This window comes from Cygnus olor, chromosome 5 (genome assembly GCF_009769625.2).
Source record: "Cygnus olor isolate bCygOlo1 chromosome 5, bCygOlo1.pri.v2, whole genome shotgun sequence".
Taxonomy (NCBI): domain Eukaryota; kingdom Metazoa; phylum Chordata; class Aves; order Anseriformes; family Anatidae; genus Cygnus; species Cygnus olor.
The window spans coordinates 63,854,231-63,874,269 of NC_049173.1; the positions used below are offsets into that span (position 1 = coordinate 63,854,231).

General features: G+C 38.1%; 1 protein-coding gene across 5 annotated transcripts in view; it reads right to left on the bottom strand.

The window, feature by feature from the left end:
- DENND5A (DENN domain containing 5A) overlaps window positions 1-20,039 on the bottom strand; it is a 60,968-nt gene that overhangs the window by 39,220 nt on the left and 1,709 nt on the right. For 2 of the 5 annotated variants that reach the window (XM_040558578.1, XM_040558576.1), the window contains exons 2-4: window positions 5,171-5,242; window positions 4,470-4,579; window positions 3,095-3,755 (exon numbers count right to left, since the gene is read on the bottom strand). In XM_040558578.1, coding sequence (XP_040414512.1) covers window positions 3,095-3,755; window positions 4,470-4,579; window positions 5,171-5,242 — 843 coding nt within the window. Of the gene's footprint in view, window positions 1-3,094; window positions 3,756-4,469; window positions 4,580-5,170; window positions 5,243-5,875; window positions 5,894-20,039 lie in introns of those variants that run through there. The other 3 variants (XM_040558579.1, XM_040558577.1, XM_040558580.1) reach the window with 2 other exon arrangements.

Consider the following 20,039-nt stretch of genomic DNA (forward strand, 5'->3'; position numbering starts at 1 on the left):
TCCAGAAGCATAATGTCAGAAACATGTCAAAGGAATCTCAAAAGCAGAACACAATCACTGCCAAGAGAAGTTACTCCAATTCCAAGGACAGCCAGCAACTTAAAATGCTACATAATTTGTTTCAAAAAAACAAATATATCTGGCTGCAAAGCCCTCCAAGAGTAAAAAATTTAAAAAAGCAAACCTCGTTAGCAAACCCTCTTATACTGTTTTAAATCTAAATCCAGCAATCTCATCTGACCTAGGAGAAGTAGAAGTGATCTCAGCAGTTTCAGCTGTCACAGGTTTGGGCACCAAAAGATTTACAAAAACCAAAGGATGCTAAAAAAATTAAGATTTATATTCACAAAAACAACCTAGACCTCGCGGAACTGTTTGTACAAGAACATGAGGAAGCCCTTTACAAAAGTTCAAGTACTTTCCAATCCCACTCAGAACTGAGCACTCCATCATCCGTATCTACATTCAGCATCCCATGTTCTGCAAACAACAAGAAGGATGCTGGTTAACCACACTGAAAAGACCAGAATGTTTAGGAGAATACTCCAGTTAAAAGAAAACAAAGCAAAAGAAGGAAATGGTAAAGGTATAGACAATCAGAACCTCAGTCAGATGTTCCATTTTCCTACTGATAGCATTCTTTTAAGCATCAAAGCAAGCAATCACTCCACCAATTTTCCACTTCACTGCCACATAAAAGAAAACAGAATAACTCGGTTAGAAAAGACATGAGAATTTTCAGGAAGAAAAACTTGATTTCTAGAACTTCAAAAATACTACCCACTCCCATTTCAAATAATAAGAAAATAAAGAATGTCTTTACCAAAAGCATTTTAGAAAAGTCTTCAACTTGATTGCTGGCAACTCCAGCAGTATCCCATAACTTCTGTTATTAACCCACTATTAGCTTTGACAATAAATTCAGTAAATAATAGCAAACCGCCCCAAAAAGTTGTGTTGCTTTTTTTTTTTTTTAAGAAAAATAGCAAGAAAAAAAAAGTCCAAGATTGAATACTTCAGAAAGTACATGTTTCAAAAACCCTACAGCTACTGAGGAAGCACTAGATTGCTAAAATTGATGGACAAAAGTCAGCAAACAAATAACGAAATTTATTTTTCTACTAGAAGAGGACTTTCAGCCAAAAACTATAAGTGAAAACTTGATAGACTCAGACAAGACACTTCATTAAGGTGTAGAGAAGCCCAACTCATCCAAAGTTTGGTATAAGGCAGGGGAAACAGTGGACAGAAACTGTCCAAGATCCAGGGCTACAGGCCTTTGGTTGCATTAATCCCTTTCTCTTGATTTCCATATGCCTGTGTGTGCAATCAAAAAACTCACATCCCAGAGCTATTTTAAGCTACATTAATTAACCACTGATCAGACACTCGGAAAGTGCCGAACAGAAGAAAAAGTCAAGCCTATTAAGATGATGTTGGAAACAGAAGGCAGAACATAGAAGGCCAGTCCACACGTGAGCTGAGTTCCCGCCCAGGAGAAGCGAGTATGTGTAACATAACGGTCTGGAGAGAGATCCAGAAGCACTGTTCCAGGCACTGCTCGTCCTGACGGTCTTCTAGCTGGCTAGGCACACACACACGTCTGCCGTATGTGACACCTCAAGAACAACTACAGGCTGACTGGACTGCCGTCTTCAGGTGGAAGAGGTGGGGTTTGAATCCTGCTCTGGTGAGACAGTGCTGTCCACATAAACAAACTTTCCCTAAAGCCCAAATACATAAATGTCTAATCCAATTCTGGAAAAAACACAACTAAGTTTGTCTGTTAGCCAAGTATTTCCAGATCTTCTATGACTAATATGCAAGGCATTGCCTGGACCTAGAGATCCCCTTAGGCATGGCGTAAAAGAAATTTTTTTTTTTTTTTAAAGTCCAAGATACTAACTACCATCAAGTACAATATTTATTTATTTTTTTTGATGATGTTTGAACAACTGCAGAGTTTTTCTCTGGCAGTTAACATTGTTTACACAATGCAGCTGAGACATAATGCCTTACTGCCATCATATACTTTTGATCGCCTTGACCATAACATGAAATCATTCTTTGGCTTTAGTCTATGCACGCATCTCAATACACAAACATCTTTATTTCATGTTTGGATAATTTTGCTAATAATTGCAGGACATACTTTATAAATAATTACTATTTGTATTCCACATATTTCAGTGACAGCTCAGTGGAAGAAAATACTGAAAACAGATTTCAGTACCACCATAGGCTATCCTGGGATTCAGCTTAGGGTCTTCTAGGCTTGTCATTATTATAAAACTGTTCAAAATGCAGTCTATCTACTTTAATCCATACCATTAGTCCAAACCCATCTATTCATAATGTTAGCCATGTTAGGACAAAGAAAAGTAGAAAAAAATCTGGCTTAACTCCATGTACTCTCTTTTAGACTAACAGGATGTAGAGTAAGAAGCTCTGTATTCAAAATATTTTAACACAGCATAGTCCCTGCCTATGTCTTAAAAGCAATTTATTTTTTCTTTTACATGACATCAGCAATAACCATTTCAGGGCTTAACAGAGATTTGGAATTTAAATTCAGGCAAACTACATTTTTCAGATAATTTTATTTCAAAACAACAACTGAAATTTGACTTTAGGTACTCAAAGAAAAAACTATATTCATACCATTAATTCTTCTTCAAAACCGTACATAGCTTTTTATGTTCTCAAAATGCACAGTTTGGCAGAGATGGGAGGGAGAATTCAGCAAAGCAACTGGAGAGGAACATGAGAGAAAGCATACTACTCTACCCAACAACAGAACGCTTCCAGAGACAACAATAAAATGGACAGTCAGTCCATGAACACATGAGATTACTTGAAAGCCTAAGTCTTTACATTTAGGTGTCCAGAAACAGGAACCAAAACAAAGCTCTTTGCAACTCGAGATCTTTTCTTGACATTAAACCCTGTATATAGATCAGTCTTACTCCATTAGCATGCTGAAGTTGCGTTGTGGGTGTTTTCATTTTTTTTATTTTATTCTAAAAATTCCAGAAATGAAAAGCCCTTGTGCCAGTACAACTACCAGATAAGAAAACAAAGATCAAGTACTCACGCTGTGAATAAAGCAGTATCTGAAATTCCAAGAGGGCACAGGTAAAGAGTTGAACCACATTTTCTACTCCAAGCAATTCAAAAACTTCTTTAACTGGAAAATCAAATAACGGCAGTTCATTGGTGCTTGGCCTCTGGCAGATAATTGGTCCATAAACACCTGAAAATTTTAATGACCTTCCTGCTGGAGGAAGAGGAACCTCATAGAGAATATTGTAGATGTAGCTTTCTAAAGGTAGAGGTGGTGGCTGAGGTGAAGTCACTGCTTGGTGAAGTTGTTCTAGTACTTTCTTGCAAGCTTTCATGAAAGACATGGGAGTAATCAGACAAATGCACTTTGAGACATAGAGTGTGTCTCTGCTAATGTCATACGAGTTAAAACGCTGTAGCTTTGAAACAGAAGTGCCATTGCAGTCCCCAGTGCTGCTGCAGCTATCTTTGTCATTTGTGGGTGGAGTATGAAGAATGTCGTATTCAGCATTGTGCATATGATACAACGTCTGCATTGCACTGCAGATCTGTTTGCTAGTAACTTCCTCAAAGAATGTGAGAGAAAATCCAAATGTCCGTGAGCCATCTTCACGAGTAATAATAAAAGAGTGGAACTGAGGTTCTCTAGAATCTGCTTGTGTCTTGAAAGCAAGCCCTTTAGGCATACACAGCTATAAAAAAAAAAGAAGGGGGGAAGGGAAATAGTATCAGTTAACACTTTTTTCTATCCTCCTGCCTCATTAATAAATGGAGCATTCATTAAAATAGGATTTAGAATCCACAGATTGCTATCACGTTTCAGATTAAAAATGTATTAAGTGTTACATCTCTGTACAATATATTTATATACATTCAAATTAGAAAAAGTACAGGAACATGTTGAAAGGACTGTATGTGGTTTCTATTGAGAGTGATAACCATTTTGTTACAAACCTCAATGATAATAAAACAACAAAATACAAACTCACATAAAAGTATTTTATTCACTAGGGCTAGAAACCAGACAAAGAAAAGTACTATATTTGATCTAAATGAAAAAACTACACTGCATTCCTTTAAACAGAAACTCATGCGCAAAAGAAGATTCATTAATCACACTAACTTATTTCTCCAAGCTATTCTGTAAAATGTAACAGAAAAAGTTGTAAAGAAAATAAAAAATGTCCTATGTATGTATCACTTATAAGTTTTAACTAGGTTTCCTGTAAAAAATATCTCAAATGAGAAAATCTTTTGAGCCTGCAAAATTTAAAGCAATTTTTTTACAGCCTATAACAGACTTCACACAACAACTTTTTTTTTTGTCAAGGAAAATACAAGTGAATGCCTTCACTTATTAAGGTAGGTGTTCGTCTTAAAAGCAAAAGTCATTAAGTGATACTGACCATTCCCACTGCATCCTGGTCAAAAGGGTTCCATTCAACATTCTCAGGATAGCGAGCAAGAACTTTGGACTTAAATGTGCGTCTTAACGGAGTCTGTTCAAAGTTTTCCCCTGAAGGTGAAAGAAAGACACTGAAGTAAATATTTCATTCTCTTTTTAAGCTCAAACAGGGCCAAAAAGCGGGACATCAGCAGGTAGATGTGAGGATTAAGTGATTTAAACACACACATTCCTTTTAAGAGAAACAGAAAATGCAAGACAGTTAGTTAAAGCATATAATTAGACTGCAGATATTAGCAAGGATTGGCACTGTAACATTTCTATATCATTAAGTATCTGTGCTTTTCCGTAAGTGTGACTGTCTTCAGACTGTGATTATGACAGAAATTCTCTAGATTACTCTTCAAATATTTCAGATTCTCATTAAAGCATAGTTAAAGCTTAAGGTTCAGTGAAATTTTGTTACTGAAGAAAAGCACAAATAGACAAGAGACAAAGATGATGCAAGTTTAAGATAAACATAAAAGTGGCATCACTTAGTTTCTTCTTCAAGACTTAGGAAAAAAGGGTATCCACCATCTATTACAAAAAGTTGGCTGTGAAGAGAGAGTCTAAAGGGTTAAAATATCAAAAGGCATGAAGATAGGGTATCAGAAGAATGAAAAATTGTGTTTTTTTTTTTCCCCACACTTTTTCCTTTACCTTCTGTTGTACTTGAAATGAAACGGCTGGCACCATCTCGGGTTTTAGAGGCCTGTATATACTGGCATAAAGCTATATAACAAATAAAAACAACACCGCATTATAAATTTTATACTGTCAACTGTAATTATAATAGCTAACACATAACAGCAAACAACATGTAAGTATTCTATACCGAACTAGCATGCACAACAGAGAGTCTACTCTCCCAATATGGTTTCTATATATATACAACATTATACAAATGTCACATTTCAGACAGATATTTCTTGAAGGAGATGATTGATACGTAACAGCAGATCTCAGTTCCTGTACTCTCAGCCACTATACTGATGCAACAATAGTAATTAGTTACCTGTTAAATGAAAGAAAGCGTTACCTGTTAAACTCTAAAATACTCCCAAAGAGCAGTTGATGCAACTAGCCCCAAGGACAAGAGCATTTCAAGGCCTACAGAAGTATATATATGAATTTAAGCAGCATGGTTCTAACTTTTCACGGATTCTGTCCATACACTAGACTGGCTGATAAAACCTCGCTTATAACCTCTCAAATTTTCCCTAGAGCAACAAACGTCCATTGTGACACCTGGAAGTAACTACAGAGTTAGTCTTCTGAATGCACGCAGTTTCTTCAAAAAGAAAAAAAAAAAAAGGAAAAAAGAGAGCATAACTGCATATCTTAAAATAAGCTTTGCTATCTTACCAGAATGCAATTAGCTAAGCGATCATGCAGCTGTTGGCAGCTGCACTAACAATCAGTCAGAATTGCATGAAATCATATGATTTAAATAAAACTATTTCAGCAACACCTGCAAAAGAGAAAACACTCTTCAACTCCTCTCTTATTTCCTTGCACGCTGCAATTACATGGCAATAGAAATTGATTTTGAAAATGGTTGGGTTTGTTCTCTACTTTTACAGTAGTATTTAAGACTCCGTTTCTAAACCAACTAGGATCTTTATTCTGGGGAACCGTTACTTCCACAAAGTAGCCATGCAGAGGCGGTTATAACACTGTGTGTAGACAATAAAGAACCTGACAAACACATCACACTACAGTCAAGAAAACTTTGTTTCCAGAGAACGCTTACAAGTACTTTGACAGTTAATGTCACCTAACTTTGGATCTGGGTTTAAGTACATCTTAAATATTCCCTCAGGGACCTTATCCTGAATCAAGACCTAGGACAGGTCTCGCAGTACCTAAAATACTCCCGTCCATTTCATTGATCTTATTTTATAGCACTGAAATTGAAGTGGGGATATATTTTTTTTTTTTTGTCTCAAAAGCAACAACTCAACTGATTTTCCACAAAAAACATCCCTGACTAGATGTGTATTATTCTGTTCAATGATATCATTGCTCAGAGAGAAAAAAAAAAACGCATATCTGGGAAGTCAGAAATATATACAGAGAGAGATTTGGGGAAAAAAATAAAAACTTTCCTAAGATATAGCCATATTGGGAAAGAGTAGAGTCAATGACAGAAAACATTTAATAACACTTACACAAGAGCTAAAATCCTTAGAAAATTAAAATAGGGATTTAAAGAAACTTCCGATCTCCCAGAAGGAGAAAAAAGAGAACATCACATCACATCTCTACTCACTGACACATACACTTGGTAAAGAGAATCCTCTGTAAAAGAGGTTTTAAAAAATAAGTCAGGAGGTTTAACACACCTACTTGTTTTCTATATTTACATCTGTGCAGATGATGTAATGTCAGCTTTTTTTTTTTTTTTTTAAATAGCTGAGGAAAAACCTCAGACGTTTACTAAGCTGGTTTGTTCCCCCTCTCCCCATATGTAAGGAGCAAATCTGAATGTCAAGTTTTCTCATGATCTTGGAAAGCACACATCACAATTCCTGGATTCACCCATGTGCAAGATCACACATTTTCGAAAAAAAACAAATTTGTGACTTAAAGACCTGCTCATTAGGATGGTCAATAGTGCAAAATATATGATGATGCTGTTACTTTCTGATCACAGAAAAACACCACCAACATCCAGACAGAAGCATACATGCCTTCCTGCATTTGATCAAACAATTCAGCTACTGCACAGCACAGTTCTTGTCAGAGAGCCTCTACACTTCACTTCTTTCCTGGTTTCGTACCTGTCTTGTTGACTTTTGCATGATGCTCATCATCTTTTGCACATCAGCACAGTTTTTAATTTATTAGCTCTCTCTTTTTGTTAGAACCTCAATGCTTCTAACACAGCAAACCACCAGACCTTCAGATCAAGCAAGGCTGAATTCAGAAGATACTGATGGGGCAGGGAGTCTCAAGTGAGAGCTCAGTGACACCTGCAAAGTTCAACCCAGGAACAGAAAGTGGATCTGTGCAACTCCAGGATGCTGACTAGACAATTCTCTTGCTATTACAACCAGTAAGAACCTGAGCACCTGCGGGTCCATTGCCTCCCCTTTCATTTCTTCCACTGACCACCTAGTGCTTATCACTAGACATCCATCAAAAGACAGGAAAAAAAAACTACAAACAATATTTGCTTATACCCAGTGTCCATATGCAATTAACCCTTAATTCCTAAATTTATGAGCGGTTAGAAGCTTCTCACACACAATCCTTGCTCCAGCAAAACACCAAGTGCAGCAAATCTCCAGAAGGCAAAAATAAATAAAGGTTTCAAGATCCATCTCTTTATAAATTAGAGATCTGATTAATTTAGTACTCATTGAAAGGGTTTTGATGAAAACTCTGAAGAAAGGTTTTAACAAATGCAGGAGGAGAAACATCAAAAATGGACAAGTTTTATTCTAGAACTGAGAAAATTAAGATGTAAGAGAATATAAACCAATAAAAATATGATGTATCCTACAATTTTCAGAATGTCCTAAGTGCGAGAACTTGAACTCTATTAAAGGACTACTACCATCAAATCCTGCTTTTCATAAGGTTCCTCTCTTTAAATGATTCTGGCCTATGCATCTGTAATTTGGGCTTCCTAATTACAAGTGCATTAGAAAAGCTAATGCACACATGCATATTGTACAGTTGAGCTAACAACACCGTCTCATCTTACTGAGTGGTATTTTAGTAAGACACCTAATGCTGAATGTAAGCCATATCACAATGCAGATTTGCAGCATATGCAGGCAGCCTCTGGCTCGTTTTTATGCTCCACCTTGCTCTTACCTGTGACTTTTCTTCCTGCTCCACCTGCAAGCAGAAGACAGCAGAGCCTGTCTTGGGCTGATCAGAAGTTGGGTTTACAAACTCAAAAACAGACACACTACGTGGAGTTCCTAATCTGTGGGATACAGCATTGCTTTGGAAGTACCTGCATACAACTATCCCTGTCAATGTAAACAACTTTTCTACAAGATTACACAGGGGGAAAAACGTTACAGAAACTAGAGTGAAGCATAGCATCTTGCTGGTTATTGAAGAATGCTATCTACCAAGCTTTCCTCAGGTTTGAGGTGGGGTAAAAAGAGGAGCGAATCTCAAAGGTCTTCTACCCTTTCCTGATTTACTCTGAAAAAAAAAAAAATCCAATTCTTTACCCTCGCACTCCTAAGGAAAAGAGAAAGGTCCTCCCAACAAAGTAATAAGAAAAGTGGTTATACAACTTGTAGGCTCAATTACTCATGACTTCCTCCCAATATATAAACCGTAAATACACTTTTCAGTTGAAACTTGTAATTGTAAATGAAAAGGATGAAATTTTGACTTCTCAATAAAAACAAAAAGGAAGACAAGCCCCCTCCGAATGGCTGGGAATTCAGACTTAAAATCCTACCACCACAAACACACCTCTCGCTCCTTTCTCCTCCTTTTTGACTACGCCATTTGCAATATTATGTTCACAGAACTGGGAGGACAATTCATGGCTGCTGTCACCGTTATTCATCTCACGTAACCATCTGATGTAACCATGTGTAAAGATATTTCCTGTCAAACCTTCATGTGTGGTCACAAAATAAGCTACAGCTGTACTAAAACTCTTAACACATACACCATAAATCCAAGCCCTGCCTGTCAATCATATACATCTTTTCAGGTAGCTTATGGCAACAGAAGCAATACATGTTCAGATGGATTGCTCGCAAATTTCTAACGCAAGTTCCCAAGGAAACCTTTACATGATTCTAACAGTTTGATTTTCCCTATTGAGGAGCTGATTTCTTTCTAAGGTTGTTTCTAACCCTCCCCTATTTTTTTCTCTTCACTACATCAATCGTCCTTCTTTGTAGCCCACACCCTGCCATGCAAAATTTCCATTCCCACAATACAATTGTCCGGTACAGAACAGTGCCGTCTGGCTTAAATTGTCCTTACTTAGGAAGGACAAACTGGACAAAAAAATGCTAGGGATATTTCGCAAATAAAACTATGTTTTTGTCTTTTTAATTGAAAAATCAAAGCTTTTCTATATGCTATCAATTCATTACTTGGTTTTAGTTTTTAGAAAATGACTGCAGTGCTACAACTCTAAAATATATGCAAGACAAAGAACTATACAGGAATCTCTCCCTGCAACTTGGCTGGAAAAGCCTTTGAACAGTAATCTGAGGGGTAGAATCTGGCTCAGTTTTCCCGCTCTGACAATAAAGCAAGTCAGAAGCAGCTATCCTAGTTACCACAAGTGCCTGACAAAATATCTGAACGGTCACGGAACACTGATTTTAAAGAATCATTAATACTGCCACCTTCATTTGTTCACTGAGCACGCTGATCTGCTCAAGATAATTATAAAACAAAGAAATCCAGAAAGCTCTACCAATCCTGCTTAAGTGGTTTGTTGCTTTCACCCTGCCAAGCAGCTTATTTCTTTAAATTCCCGTGACATAGCCTGCTATTCATTCCATTCATTCAGTTTTGGTGTATTTTTATTGCATACATTATATCTTTGAATGGAAAGTGATATTAGAGATAGTACGTAATCAAAACATTATGGTTATATTTTCCACGTAAGGACACATTCACATGAAATTTTTTTCAGCATACAGAGGTTGTACATACAATTCCTGATGCCACTAAAATGAGTGTCTTGTCTATATGTCTATATATAAAGATAATTTTCTGGAAAGAATGGGATCCTTAAAAATTACGCTTACTGAACATAAAATTACTCCAGCTCTAAAATATATGGTCCAAGTCTAAACAAAAATAGTTGGCCGGCAAAACAGGTAGCGTACACATTTCTGGAATCCACACTGTAGAAATTATGAAAGAGTGGAGCAAATGAGAAAAATTAGGACAAGGTTGGAGAGAGTGGAGGATGACAACACTAGAGAGAAGAGGTCGCATGTACCTTGGGAGATCTAATGACTTCTTTATTAGCCAAACTGTCAGATGACCAACAGTTGACCTAGTTACACCGTAAAATACAGGTGATAAAGATGTCTCTAGACATGGATAAACAGTCATGCCAAGAACCAATGTCTTAAAACTAAAGCCAAAGCAGATGTATTAAAAATAACACCACATTTCTAATTGCCAATGAAAACAGTCAAATATTCTATTTTCAAGTCTTAAGAGAAAAAATAGGATAACCAAACAAATGATTAAATTTGATGGCCTTCATCATAACACATGTGAAATGGGATAGTAATCTCATTGAACCATTCTAGTCCTTAAAAAACAAAGAAGAAACCAAAAGGAAAAAAAAAAAACTGAGCCAAATGTCTGGAAAGCAATGACAATTTAATTTATTCCTAGAAGTGGCTGTATTTAGAGATGCTACCTTGCAAATGGCACTGGAATGAAAAGCATGCTATACAGAAACCAGCCATTCTGAGATATGCTCTCAGAAAGACAGAAAGGAATGCTTTCTATCACAGGAAAGACTTTTCAGAACCCCATATTCTAATATTAAAGAAAAGTCATTTAAATGCATAGCTAAAGAGCTATTAATATTCCAATAATTAGCCAAAGTTCACTTCAAAAAATGAAAATAAGCAGTACATTTATCTGATTCCTTTTTAAACAACTGTTAAGTCATATATAACTGCAAATAAACTACAACATAGGAAACACTCGGTTTGGCAGATTAAGGTAAGAAATTCATTAAACAAGAATTCTTGGAGTAAAAACTATGATTCAAGGAAAGCTACAGCTGCCAGATCCGTAAGCAGTCACTCCATCAACAGACAAATGCCTTCAGACTGTGACTTGCTTCCTTCCTCCCAGCTCCTTCTCCTTAGGCAGAACTGTACGTATTTCTCATTAGAGAGGATTCCCTTTCTGAGAGAACCTCCTCCTCGAATATACACCAAAATGAATTCTTCACTTTTATGCTGAAACTCATTAACCCGCTGTCCTGCAGTTCTATCCTCTCCTCTCCCCACTGCTGGCAAGACCATCAGGCACAGTGCAAGCTGAAGTGGTGGTTCCACCAGTACATTTGTTGCTTGAATTGGAACTTCAGCAGTCTTGAAAGTGGGTCAGATTATTCATATCAGAAAATTCATATTCTTCAGTATCACATTGGTTTTCTTGCAGAACTGCTGTCTTAGCAACTGACATCAGGGGTTTCATCCACTGTATGTAGTGAATCAGGACTTCTGTCAACTGTCTCTAATGGCTGTCATTCCATGGGATTTGTAACAAATCCACAATCTCACATCTATGTCTTTCTCTAAAGACTTCGTTATGCAAGTTACTGTTCTACTTTCGCTGACAAAAGAACTCGAAGGCAAAGGAAGTCCACTGCCTACCTTTCTAAAACAAAGGTAGGAAAACGTGTTAGGGACAAACTGCCCTATACTTAAGCATAACTGAATTGTATGTTGGGTGAAGTGCCATCCTTCATCTGTAAAAGTCAAAAGATTTTCTTTAGAGGAAGCAGAGAGAAGAGGATGAAAATAACCAGTGTGATGAAAGGCCCCAATTTATTTTTGACCTGTTTGTCAACTAAGGAATGCAAGCTTGCTTCTAACAATCCTTTATTCCAATCCCACGAGAACATGTTCCTTTCAGTATACAACATATATTTTAACATTCAGTGGAGAATATAATCCTCCCTCTTGCAGCCACTAAAAATATGAGAAGGACAAAAAGACAGGTTAACTCTAATCTGTTGACTGTAAAAGACCCTGATGTTTTCTTTTTTTCTTTTGCTTTTCCTATTTTCAACAATTGTGATACGAAGAACCTCACTGTGAACTGAAATAAAAAATATGAGTTAATTTCACAGTGTAACTGGATATTTGGTGTAAATTCCACTGGATACCAATGATATCTTGACCATCCATTGCTTCAATGGTGTAAATTCTTCTAAGCCTTCTATGACAAATGAGAATAAAGAAATTAACAGATATCTAATTATCGTTTAACTCCGTATTCATCTAGTTGACAACAAAACACATTGCCACACATATTCTGGAATAGTTTCAAAACTGCAACAGCAATTTGAATGTACCACAGAAAAACAGCTGACAACATCTGCATTCTGTGACTGCAAGGTCAGGAAACCAAAAGCTTTTGTTTTTAGTTTTCTGGTACAGTTTTAAGGAAGGTGGAAAGAGGTGGGGCAGGGAAGGGGCAAAGGAAGCCATCAGGCATCTAATGCAGCTTTTTAGAAAACAAACAAGAAAGCCCCCCAGCTTACCTGTTTAAAAACATCCCAAGCCCATTTATTTTCTTTCACTACTCTGTACACAGGATAGCAGATGGACACAATGTATTTAAACCAAGACTGCCTGATACAAATTTTCAAAAAAGTACTCTTAAAAACAGAATTGTTTTTACAAGGCTTTTTTTTTCTGCTTTAGTCACAGCAAAAATAACAAAAAGATATTTAGCTCTGTTTTCAACTAAACAACAGAAGCAGCATTCAAAATTACAATGACAGGCATGTTGTCAGCCACAGCAGGGAGCAGGGCGGGTACATGTCTTGGACAGAACAAATCTGAAATACTTGCACAAGAAGACACTAAGAAACAAAAAGAGTGGCCTATCCTCAGAATAGAACAGAATTCTTTTACATGTACTAGAAATATAAAACAGAAGTGGAGATGAGCATATTTTAAGTATATTTAATATAGAAATCAGCTGTTCCCCTCATGCCCTTCCAAGGTTGGCAGACCCAGTGGACCTACTTCAGAAAACCCTGAGCAAACAGAAGCACAGACCATCTCAGGCAACCGTCACGAAACACCGTGCATCTCCTTCTACACTGAAGTGTCCCAGTGAGTTAATGTCTGCACTTTTTACACACTCACTGCCCTCCAGATCAGAGGACTGATGGGAGGATGCCTATGTAAAAGCACAAGGACTGAATGTTATTACCAAAGCATCTCTCCATTCCTTTCACCAACACTTATTTTCTTCCAGAGTACCATTGAGATTTTGGACTGAAGAGGAAAAAAAATATTTCAAAAATACAAATTAAGCCTTTCCTGCAGATTTTAAAAGCTGTTCCAATGATGTACACTGACCAGCAAGTACAGGAAGCCCAGCCTCACTTTCTTATCAAGCCTTGGAAAACTGTTCTGCAGTAACCTGCCTTAAGGACCCAAAACAAAATGCCCTGTGAGAAAGTCATCTACTTGCTTGATTTTGAGGAGTTTACATTTTTTTAATAGAGTTTATTTTTTTAAAAAAGCACAAATTTAATCAGATGTGCTAACAGTTTGGTCTAGGTATACGACAAACTCTGAAGTTCATCCTAGCTCTAGCTATATTTTTCCTTATCATCTGATCAATCATTTCTCTCAAGTTTTCTTTTCTTTCATATGTACCACATCAAGCTCACCTTTCTTCTTCACAAGAAGAAAGATTCACGTCTGGAAAAAAAAAAAGTTTTCAATATGAAAATCTGACTAGAAATAAGAGGAAGAACAAAGTCCAGTGCTTGTATTCGGTCCTAAAAACACAAGTCACAGGTCCGAGTTAGCTCCTTCTGTGTATCACCCCTTTGTTCAGAGTCAGGAGCAAAGACTGTTTGTGGTTCCACAGAACCAAGAGTTTGAGTTAAATGCCTTCTGTGGTTGAGCTTCAAGAAAGAAAAACATTGTGTTATACATCTTTTTTCATTGTGGAAGACATTATATGAAGGAAAGGGGAAAGAAAAAACACAATCTAAAACAGACAGACTGAAAAAACCACCATGACCTCCCCCTCTAAAAAAAAAAAAAAAACACAACACCCCCACAATAAGTACTTCCCAGAGAGCACACTGTCACCCACACACAATCAACTCTGGCCTGTTCATGGAATGAATTATCAAAAGAATCCTCATACCACCTCATTCAGTGGCTATGTCCAGATTCTTTAATTTTCCAAGCCAAGATTAGGCCTCACCTGTAACATGGCAGCCCTTCTCAAGGCTACTAACCTAACACGTGGAAGGACAGACCCGTGTGGAGGAAATGCTAGTTCATGGGGCACGTGAACACTGTGACACCTACCTAATGCTCAGTGCACACAATGAACGTGCAGTATTTAAAAGCAACCTCACTCTCGCCCTCTGGATCATGATACCCTGAGAGGTGAGGTCAGGTCCTGCAGACTGCTCACATGGATTTCAGCCTGAAAAAGTCCCTGGTGGAGCTGTGTTTGATGGCACCTATGCCAGTTCAGTCGATGGCTGTGCATTACCAACCTCTTTCCTCCCTCCGAGGCATGATGCCCCCTGGACCCGGTGCTTCACTGAACCACATCCAACAGGACTAGCCTGCCCTCATGCAAGGGAAGGAGGCAGAAGCACAGAAAGGCCAGGGGATGGGAGACCACAACAGCCTACAGCTGGATTTGCCTGGCTGCCATAAGATGTCTGCCAGATTCATTCTCAGAAAGACTGAGATGCATCTAAACAGAAATATTACCAGCTTTCAGTGAAAGTGTAGAATGAGGTCTCTCAGATTTCAGTCTCAGACCACACACATAAAAGAGCCAGAAAGAGACATGACATTCTTATGTTGGTTAGAGCTGGCACTGACCTTGTTAAATTAAGGGACTTTTCCCCAAGGTAATTCTGATGACAGCTCTGTAAGGTAATGCTGGGCTTGGGAAGCAAACTTGGGAGATAACAGTGGTAAGGGAGTCTGCTGAAAGTAGCAAGTTAAGGAAGAATAAGTAATACATGCAAATAGTAGAATAGTTCACGAAAAATATGCTTGTAGAGGACAGAAGCAATACACAGACAAGTACACTGAGGAAACCTCAGAATCCCTGCCCACATCTTTCTGCAACACAGAGTATAATTGCAAATACAAAGAGCAGCAACTACAGCTGCAAGAAGACTTTTCTAACGTCACTTGAAGTCATGCTGAAAGAAAATTTGTCTCTGTGAAACCAACCCTGTTTCCTCACTCAGTTAAACATTAAAACATTGCTCCATCTGAAAATGAAAAGGTCACTTAGGACCGTCATGTTATCTGACTGCAGATCACTTATTCATGAAAAGCAATACAGTTTCTTTCTAAGATGCTTCAGTACTAATATGTAAACGACTCCATACAAACGTACGTATCGTACCTGACTGTGGCAGATCATAGGATCAGTAAAAATAAGTAAATAAAGCAATATTACACACTTTTACAGGAAAGTTTGAAATTAAAGGTCTCTTGCCAGTCAAATCATAAGCAAGGTAGCATTTTCCTGGAAATACTGAGAAATTAGCCTTTAGCAGAAGTACCCCAAGTAAATTTTTCATCATTTATCAGTTTGTATTGGAATACTTCATAATTTCTGTGCAATAATATTTTAAGCCTCTCAGGATTAACGTCCTAGTTCACTGCAAACTTGACTACAAACCACAAATCCAAAAAGGCTTGTCAAGAAATTCAGAGAGAACAATTACTGCACAACATACATCAATAAGTAATTGCTTCTGACATCGTCACTTTACATGCATTATTTCTGCTACGTGAGCCCTTCAGATCAGAAGGAATTCAAAAGATAAGTATGAGAGGTCATTACCAAGAACACTCAAATAGGACATCACTAACTGAAAAGGCAGGAAAAAAACCACACTGTTGTAGGATTTTGTAACTACAAGATCAATAATTCGAAGATTTAGGAAAAAAAAAAAGTGCTTTATTATTTGCAAGTGGCAGTATTTCCCAAATAATCCATTTAAGAGGCTTTTTTGTATAGTTTCTCTTTTGCAGAAGAAACTGAGGGGGGGTGGGGGGGCAGGGGAAAGGACCGAAAAAAAACAACCCATCTTTGTTGCCTTGCTTTAAGGATGTGAAACTCACGTGACTTTTTAAAAAAGGCTTCAAAATCAGACTTGTAAACTAAATTATTTAGATGCACTTTTAGCATCATTAGTCTATTTGCAAATTAGAAACAAAACCAGTAACTTTTCCGCTCCTCCCCACCATACCTAACACCCTTACAAATAAGCTGAATCTGTAACTGGAGGGTGGGAGAACGAAGGATTCCAGGGTTTGGGGAGAGATGATTTTATACAGCACACAGCCCAGTTTAACCTAAAACACAGATGTGATAACCACAAGATTGGTATTACAGAAACACCACCTAATAAACCGTGGCTTCAATTGTAGTGTAGCAAAGCACAGCTGCTTCTCCCTTACATCAGCTCTCCCATTCTTTTTTCTCCATATCAGCTACCCTAGCACGTCTGCCTCAGTCCCCAAAGAGACAAAAGATCTTTTTGGCACTCAAACATGGCAAACAACTCAGGCTTCTTGGGAAAAGATAGAGGGGGCAGGGGCAGTGGAACAAACTATTATCTGGATTAAAACGTTATACATGTGCCAGTGTAAGTCCAGCCAAAAGTTGTTGCCATCTACTGCCCATCCCTAGTGACCGGTGTGAACACAGTGTGTGGTCTCAGCCTTGGTGCTACCTGGGACGCCCCCCCAGCACCAACACCTTGGTTAAGCAGTCTCAGAGAAGCAAAAAAGCTGAAAACCCTTCCTCTCAGCCTCAGAAGGAATCCGCAAGGAAGAAGGCACACTGTGAGGGAGCTGTGGGAGGCTTGCACTGACACCAGCCATATTAAGGACAAAGACAGAAAAAGAAAAACAAAACAAAAACAAACAAAATCAGCCTTTGAAGAAATCGAGCAGTGGCTCCTACCAATGCAGTTTACTTCTGCAGTGAGTGTTGGTACTTACTACCGCAGCAAAATGTACTCACATGACATTTTCCCAAGGAACAAACAGTATTGCAAAAGAGCTTCACTGCAAGAACCACAGCTGGCTCCAACCCCAAATGTCATGTCTTAATTCCCAGAGAAAAATACCCAAAAGAGGAAATACAAAAAAGGTCAACTGTCAGTCAGAAAAAGATATCTGATGCTTTAAGCTTGCTCTTCTTCCTCCTTGTTCCCTTTAGCAACCCCTTACAAACACCTTTCAGACAAAACTATTTAATTTTAGTTAAAATTAAATTTAATTTAAGTTTAATTAAAGCCCATAACTATTTAAGCATGTTGAACTTGTAGACTAACACAGGTGCTGACAACAGCAATACTACATGGACTGCCAGAAAGGAAGCTGCCGTACCAATTCCGACATAGTAAGCAATGTGTATTGGTTTATATTTGTGACAAATGCTCTCAATTATTTCATCATAGCCATACTTTTAAGTTTATATTAATACAGAGTACTGCTAAAATAAACCCTACCAATAGTCAATGTCTGAGGATAAGTTGCCATTTCAAATCTCAAGGCAGCAAAATAGAAAAACAATGACACTTCAGTTCCTGACTGAGAAATGAGGTGAGACGTTTCTATTTTACTGGTGAGGAGAAACATCTGCTCTAGTGTCAGTTTGTTGGGTTAATTTTGAGTGGAGCTAAGTGAATACTGTACACCATGCATCATCTTCTCTTAGAATTTCGCACAGCACTACTAAGAAAGGGGCCGGTGTGCCAGCACACGGATGGCATTATTCATGATCGGTCCCATTATGATACATGGTCTACAAACACAGATCTTACCTCAAAAACATTGAAAACAAAACGTAAACAAAGGTACGGGAGACTAAGAATAATTAAAATAGTATCACAACTTCATATTAATGAACAGAATTTTGTTATGGATTCTGAAAGGGCACGTGAAAGGTATCTACAGGAAGGATACAGCCTGGGCACAGGGCTTCACTTAACACATATTTTCATCTTCCCTCAAGAATGAAGCTCATGATCAGATTGGAAGCACCATAAGACAGATCTTGGCAAATGAAACAGGAGTTTATCTATTGAATAAAATATTTTTTGGACCACACCTTAAGTGACCTGTTCAGACTGACAAGAAGGGCAAAAAGAAATGCCAGTGACAGACTAATAACCAGCCTTGATCCTCCACAATATGGTTGGTGGAGGTTTTCTGGTTGTTTTTGTTTGTGTTTTTTGGATAGTTGGTTGCTTTTTTAAACAATCCTATTATTAAATCAATCTTTTCTTTAAAGATTACAAGCCTTTTCATTTACCAGCTATTTCTCCTTTGTAATACTGTTATTTCTGAATTCACTATTACCATCTTCACAATATGGCATTCGTATGGAAGCATGTGCAACACAGAAACCCATGGATTAGAACACAGTGTCCAGATACTTGGGTTTGAGTTTTACACTACCTACTGGCAACTCCCAGACTACACTTACACATAAGTGTAATGCAACAGCAAGTTCATCCTTTTCTATTACGTAGCTTTAATACTACATAATAAACTCTATTGACAAGTGATTATTAAAAACTAACACACCACAGAGAAGGAAAAGGAAAAAAATCTTTGGTGAAAAAGAATGCAGAATAACAATTCCAACAGTTCCATACAGTGCAGGTATTATTTTCACCATCATGCGGATCACATCTAGGCAAGTCAACACATAAGGGATTCCAGCAGAAAGGTAAGGCACCCCTTTGTTGTCATGACCGCTCCAGGACAGTCTTCAACTTAAATTAAGAAATCTTATCGTAACATTACGCCTTTATAAGTTATACAGCACACCAAAGATTTTGGTAGCTGATGTATTTCATCATTTCCCCTCTGAATGCAAAATTAATGTAACAGACCATTGCACAGAACCTAAGAGATTTGTCATCGCTTCCGGCACATCATCAGCACCTGGACACGTGCCTTGGCGCCTCTCATCCAGTGCAGAAACTGCCACTGGATAAAGCTTCAATAAGAGCAACACATCAGGAGTTATTTGTCTGTGGTTTTGTCTGAAAAATTTTACTAGGTGGTAGTAAACCTGTTTTAGCAGGTCACCCATCATGAACACAATCACCATAACAAGAAAGGGCACGTAGATAGCCAGATCACACAAATTTGGGGATGAAAAAAAGCCCTAGCAATAGAGAGCATCTTTAACTCATGCTAGCTAGAAAGCCCTAAATATGTTATTTCTCACCAACATAAATATACATAATCAACTGTGCATTTTCCATCAGTTGATCAACTTTTTGGGGAAAAAAAATACTATGGCTGTGCTATTTAGTAAGCTTCCAACATACAAAGGAAAAACACCATCACAAGTGTTTCTTCAAGCACAGTAGCCAGACCGAGCATCAATTCATGCTCTCACGCTTCGTTTACGAGTCCGCAGGAACGCCGTACCATCCATATCATGGTTGAATACCTGAAACACACAATTTGGCTCGGCGGCGAGAACAAAGTCTGCCAGCGGCATCCCCGGGGCCCTGGCAGTGGCGATGACATCATGCCAGGCACCTGCTGCGCCCACCCGCCCAGGGGCTGCAGCCTCCCCCCAACAATGGGCACTCACGAAGAGAATTGTTTCAACAGGGCAAGGATTCGGAACCTGGTTTTCAGCGCAGAAATAAAAAGGGGGGATGGAGGGGGAAGACTGCACAATAACCCTTTCATTCAAAGGAGAAAGCCTTCCAGGAAGTACAAAGTGTTTCAAAGCTTGACCCGAAACCCACTGAAATCAACAGAGGCTCTTTCCA